This window comes from Physella acuta, unplaced genomic scaffold, assembly GCF_028476545.2.
Source record: "Physella acuta isolate Inbredline_101_S28 unplaced genomic scaffold, ASM2847654v3 ptg001304l, whole genome shotgun sequence".
Lineage (NCBI taxonomy): Eukaryota > Metazoa > Mollusca > Gastropoda > Physidae > Physella > Physella acuta.
The window spans coordinates 85,001-91,508 of record NW_026732819.1 but is presented as its reverse complement, the minus strand read 5'-3'; the positions used below and the strand labels follow the sequence as shown (position 1 = coordinate 91,508).

The window sequence follows — 6,508 nt, the reverse complement described above, 5'->3', positions numbered from 1 at the left end:
ACACACATATCTGATTTTTTCTTGAGTTAACATACATCATGGAATTTTAATTATTTCAATCAGTGTTGGTATAAAGTATGACTAAATGAGGCTAATATTTTGTTTGTATTAAAAACCAGATCTATGTATTTACGTTTTCTAAAGTTTTACCCATAGGGCCTATTACATTTTTTACCTAAACCATAGGTCATAGTCTACCTTATCGTATCATGGTAAATAAAGCATTAAATCAAAATGTCTTAATTCTTAATAACCAACTTTTGCTTCTAGCCTACAAAGTTCTCATGTTTTTTTATGCTCATTCGTGATATTTTTTCTCAGGTCTTTTATAATAAAACACCTAGTTCAAGACAGAGCACTCTGCTTAAATTTAAGAAAAACAATGAGTTATAGATTCTACTGTACACAAAAAATATCTAGGTCTCAGTACCTAAGAAGTTACCTGAACTTTGTCCTTAACCTATATCTACTCTAGATAAAGTAAGATAAATCAGTTTAGTCCTTAACTAGTTACCAACGGACTACTATCATTTTAATATTTTATAGAGTATGATAATTTATTTTAAATTTATAATCAATTTAAAATTAAGTTAGTTAGCCCCCCCCCCCCCCCTCCCCTGCCTAATGGCACTAGGTAGGTAGGTAGTAGGTAGGCCTAAGTTTAAGAACTTAAGAAGCTAGTAGCGGATGATATTTCGAGTCGACCCTTTGAATCCCGGTCAGAACGTCCCCCCTTCGTGGCCTCAACTATTTACAAATTTACAGCTAATTTTTAAGTAGTATTTACACTACAGTTTAGTAAATTTAAAAAAAATAAGCACTGGCAAGTCTGGCAAGGTAACTCATTCTTACCACTTCTTACTAAAATTAAAATACTAAAATATTTTCAGTCCACCCTTACTACTAAGTTACTACAGAGTACAGAATATGGATGATCGAGGATACAGATGTTTGATAATAAATTAAATAGGCTTTTCTAAACAATTTAAAATACTAAATAATATAGGTGTGTTAGGTTGTTAGATGTGTTGTAATCTCTTCTAGTTGATGATCGTTGGTTAGGGGGGGGGGGGGAACTATCTGTCCGGGATTCAAAGGGTCGATTCTAAATATCATCCGGGTTAGCATTGACATTAGCAAGTCATTCTTAAAGAAAATTCTATTATTGTGCCATAATTGGACACTGGTTAAAGAAATTCACCATTTATGTTAAAATTTTAAATTGAAATTCAACTCTTAAACTGCACTGAAATAAACCATATAGGCCTAGATCTAAATATAAAGTAATAAAATGAGTTAGCAGCATTATAAATAATGTAAGGGCAATTATAGGCCTATTCACAATTATTAAGTGTAAAGTAATTTAAGTGTCTTTTTCTTGTTTTTTTCAATAGCTGACTAAAATATTACCATGGCAACTCAGGTTCTTGAATATCGGCTTGAAGTTGATGAGAGCAACTTTAAAGCAGAATGTTATTTTCCTGGAATGACATATGATGACTTTGACAGAGCAGGTGAAATCATTGAGCTTGTACAATTAAATATTCATCAATGCATATTCATTTATGTGATTTAGGTCTATATTGTTAAATAGTTTGAAATTAATTTAAAACTTCTAGTTCTGTTATTATAATATATTTTATTTTAGGGGGTGTGAGCCCATGGAAAATTTGCCGAATGTTTGAAGCAGGAAGAATTGTGCCATTTATTCAAGGCAACTTTTTAGACTTTAACAAGCTCCGTTCCAGCAGCTTTGGTTTTTCTTTAATCGGAGGCGATTACTATTTTGATTCATGTTTATGGGAGGTTGCAAGGAGGTTTCATTATTTCCCATATAAAGTAAGTTTTTCTGTGTTACATTGTTTCTGTTTATCATATTCTAGTTTATCAATGTTGGCTAAATAGTAATATATAATATAGAGTAGACTCAAGTGTAAAACACTTAGAAACCTGAAAGACCAAACTTCTAAAATCAAAGCTTGAAATTGTTGGTTTCCTGTTTCAAATTTAAGTTTATTGTATGTTAATTTCTTTTTGGTTTACTTCATTGTTTGAATGTTATAAATATTTCCTAAAGTTTCAGTAAAGACAATTACTCATACTTCTGTTGTGCATCTATGCTGTAAGAAAGAGAATCTTGTTCTCTAGTTTACTTTTAATAAAACTTTTTATAATGAAATTATTTCTAATTTTTCATCTCTTGTTTCAGATAACGCTAGAACTCATTAATGTTGGCCAATCTTCCATAACCATCCGTGAAGTCCTGGTCAATCTTCTAGACAACAAGGAGATAGCAACATTTTATGGAAAAATTGTGTATGTTGATAAAATGACAAAACGCTCTCAAGTTTTGCCGCATTGGCATAGATTGAAATACCAGAAAGCTGAGTCTGATGATAAAGTGCGGTTTGATTCATCCTTGAAAAGTGCACCTGATAATGCATATAGGGTACGGCTTAAATAAATATTAAGGTTACTATGAAATAAAAAATACCAAGCGTGTAAGGGTATATAAAGTAGTTTAATTTGTAAACATTTTGTATTTTACTAAATATCAAACCATATTCAAAGACTTGCCATATATATATTTGTTTTCTTTAGGTTAAGCGCTCAATAGCTGCAAGTGACACTGATTTTAATGGACACACAAACCAGGCTAGTTATGTCAGGTACATTTATTAATTTATTCATGTATAATTGTATAATACACTACATTCAGAGACCTGGTTGAACTAATGTAACATGATGGAATGGCATTGTTTGATTTATCTGGATGGTTAAACATAGTAAGGACTCTTTAAGACTTGGTCCAAATGAACAGATGATTTGTGTTAATGACTGCAGCACGTAAACATATTGTGTGGTAGACTTCATGTCGAACCATTTAAACTTTACCAGACTTAGGTACCTCTTGTAGCTGAGTGAAAATTGGAATGTACACTTTACCCAAGCCTGTAGTTGTAATTTTGACTTAACGATAGCACACTCTACCACCCCATTAGATTATTCTACACTAAAGTAAATGTAAATTATTTTTATTCAACATGTCTTTAGCGTTTTGTATGACTGAATTGTGTACGATGAACTGTCTATTCCTAAAATAAATCAATCAGAGATGCTAATTCAAAAATGCCATTAGCATTAAAAAGAATTTTTTTATTGTTGGTAAACTATGAATTATGCTGTTTTTGTGTGTCAAACTTTAACGAATTCTGTTGATAGGTTAACATAACTATTCAGGACATCCATTAAAACATTGGGATTTTTTATATGTACATGCCATTTTATGTGCTTATATACGTTGGTAAAAAGATTCAACAGATGCATTTCTAATTTTTTTCTATTTTTCTATCATTTTAGATTTGCTTTGGATGCCGCAGAGTGTGCCAGAAAAGCTCAGTGCCTAAGCCAATTCAAAAGTGACATTTGTCAGTATCCCGTTCTGAAAATGTGCACCTCATACCGTGGTGAAACTCTACTAAATGATGAAATTACCACCTCTGTGTGGCAAGATAATAATACTCCTGCAGTGCTCAACTTCACTATTCATAAAGATAATACTTTATGCTTCACTGCATCCGTCACATTTAAGCCAGCCCCATGTTCAAAGCTCTGAAGATAAATATTTAGCTATGTTCATTTAAATTGGTTTTTAAGTCTGTTAGAGAAAGCTTTAAAACAAGCTAACAAACATACTTTGTAGAGAATTGTATTTTAAGAAAAGTACTACTCCGATATTGTTACAGCATTTTTAGGCCTAGACTTGACTTATTTCTATTTGAAATAACAGGTTGATCTTTAGGCTGTCATATAGTCAGTTTATTTTACTTTTAACCCAGATTTTTAACATCTCTTTTTCATCATAGTGTTGTTTAAAAGTTATTCAGGAGGCTGATTTCTTTTAAGTTTATTATCCTTAGACATAAATAAAACAAAATAATTATTTATTTATTAATTATTCATTTATAGTGATATTTTTTTTCCTTCGCTACTTAATTTTTCCTTCATTTCCCAGTTTTCTTCACTTAAGAAAATTGAAATCTCTAATAGAAATTGTAATGTATTAGTATTAAATGAAGCATTTCTCTTTCACAATCAGGATTATATATGACATGTTGTAATCAAAAGAGATTTTTGTACACTGGTCATCATATTTGTTGTCCTGTTCAACTTTATTTATTACAGGAAAATCATGGTTTAAAATGATTTCCTATTATGACGCAGAAGTGTTTAAACTTTGTGCCGATGATTTTCACTGTTGAATTTTTTTTACAAGAATTTTAAATAAAAGATTTTGTCACAAGAGGAGCACAATTTTTTTGTTATATTTTTTTAAAACATTTTCTTATTTGATATGAGCATCTGGTTGTTTTAACTAAGTTGTAAGAAGTTTAAGCATTTGCTCCAGAATGTTGTGGCTCTACAAAAATTCATTTGAATGTTGTTGTAGCTACCTGTTTGTGCAGTTAAATTTTATGTTAATTTCTATTGAATCTATTGGATGCAATAAAACAATAGGCGACACTTTCCTAATTTTACTAAGTTAGAAGCATAGATGGGCCAAACTAGTAGATTTTTCTACTTGATTTGTTTCTTGACCATGGCATATAATGTGTTTGAAACTGCCTTTACTTTTCCTATTGGGACCTGGGTGGAATCATTAAGGATAGAAAAAAATATTTAAAAACTCATTTAGAGCTGCGTTACTGAATTATCGGCTTATACATTCAAAGTTTTGAGATTAAGACTACTACAAGCCTGTCCATACTAAAATTTCTGTTTTCTTTATCCATTGTGTAGCTGCAGAAAGAATACTCTCTAGAGTCTGACAGCAAAAGAGCTAAACTTTTTCTAACAGGGTGGGAGGGGGAGGGGAATACTTTTTTGGCAATCAGAAGGATTTCTGACCCGCTGGTGTGTGGAGAAATCTTTCAACACTAAAAACAGAAATAGATTTTACAAATGTATCAACTCATAATATATGTTTTATCAATCCAAGTTGGTAAAAAATAGGATGGGTTTAATATAGTTATAAATATAGGGGTTTGTGTCCAAGAGGATGCATATATATACATTACTATCACTGTTTTCATTGTAACAGCTTATTCCTCATATGAATCCACAACAAATGATAGTATCACACATTACAATCAGAGATGAGCAATTGATTGATTCTTTCATGACAACCACCCATTAATTAAGGTGGGGGCTGATAGAGCAGATGAATGGGCCCTTCTGGCAGGAGTCCTATTGAATAAGGCCGCTTCACCGTGATATTTATTGTCTGTAAGGGAACTGTATTAACTGTGGCCCTTATGTCAGGTGCCAAAATGATGGGAGCCAATTTGTCGGAAGTAGTAATAACAAGAGCCTATTTATCAGGAGCCAGTGTGACGGGGCTCTTATCGGGGCTGTTGTGACAGAATTGTTTAGTCACTTTCGCTGACTATTAACTTATCATAAAGCCGCTGATGAATTTATTGACGCATGCAAGCTTTCATCGTTAGAAAGGGATGATAATTCTGATTGGCTTGAATTAAAAGTGTTCCGGGAGTCGGGCCATTGTTTCTGGACTCCGACTCATGTATGCAGGCCTATAGCCTGGGTGTGACAACTTAATAAACATTCAAGTATTTTAAGTAATTTACGGCTGAATGTTTACTGTTCTATAAATAACACGAACAATAAGACTTGATTGGTTCAATCTAGCAACATGTGTTTGGTTTTGATTTTTTTTCATTCTACCTAACTTTAGACTAAAATTCAATTCTATTTCATGTGTTATTTAAAAGTGTAGGAGCATATTTGACGGAGTCATTTTGTCGCTGGCCCTTTTAACAGGGAGATCTAAATATTAATATGGCGGGGCTATTTTGTTGGGGCCGGTTTGGGGGGTCGTCCATAAATGACGTCACACTCGTAGGGGGGAGGGGGGTCCGTAATTTTGTGACGGTGTGTGATGAGGGGTGTGGGGGTTAGATGGTGTGACGTCACTTTTTTTCATTAAAAAAAACTCAGATAGAAAACGGGTTTTAGCCGTTATTTCGCGTTTTAGAACACGGTTTTAATGAACTGTAATAGGAATTGATTAAAATACTCTGTGTTGGCAGAGTTCTGACAAGATTTTAGAAATACATTGGTGTTTTAAGAAAAATTCAACAGCAATTTTGAGGGGGGGGGTGTAGACTGAGGTGGTGACGTCATTTTAGGGGGGGGGGGTTCTGGCTTTTTGTGACGACGTGAGACGGAGGGGAGGGGGAGGTAAAAATCGTCAAAAAAGCGTGACGTCATTTATGGATGACCCCTTGTCGGTTTTTTTATGTGTTCGCAATCACAATATTTATTCTCAAGGCCATTTACAATAAAACAGCTAGCCCTAAAACTAGTTCAGAACAGCACTCTGTTGAAATTTTAAAGAAAAACGATGAGTTACTACACAATTAGAATCCAGGCCTCAGTACCCTATGTTTTAGTTTCCTGGACTTTGTCTCTAATCTAGAATAGGGCC

General features: G+C 33.2%; 1 protein-coding gene across 1 annotated transcript; it reads left to right on the top strand.

Moving 5' to 3' along the window:
* Positions 1 to 382: 382 nt before the first annotated feature.
* Positions 383 to 4,306, top strand: LOC131958230 (uncharacterized). The gene is made up of 6 exons (XM_059323127.1): positions 383 to 547; positions 1,395 to 1,514; positions 1,649 to 1,839; positions 2,210 to 2,449; positions 2,602 to 2,669; positions 3,361 to 4,306. The coding sequence occupies exons 2-6, from the start codon at positions 1,412 to 1,414 to the stop codon at positions 3,614 to 3,616; spliced, it is 858 nt and encodes a 285-aa protein (XP_059179110.1). The 5' UTR covers positions 383 to 547; positions 1,395 to 1,411; the 3' UTR covers positions 3,617 to 4,306.
* The last annotated feature ends 2,202 nt before the right edge of the window (positions 4,307 to 6,508 follow it).

Coding starts and splice junctions, on each gene's coding strand:
- LOC131958230 (XM_059323127.1), top strand. CDS start 1,412: ATGGCAACTCAGGTTCTTGAATATCGGCTTGAAGTTGATGAGAGCAAC. Junction 1,840..2,209: donor TTCATTATTTCCCATATAAA/GTAAGTTTTTCT, acceptor CTCTTGTTTCAG/ATAACGCTAGAACTCATTAA. Junction 2,450..2,601: donor CACCTGATAATGCATATAGG/GTACGGCTTAAA, acceptor TGTTTTCTTTAG/GTTAAGCGCTCAATAGCTGC.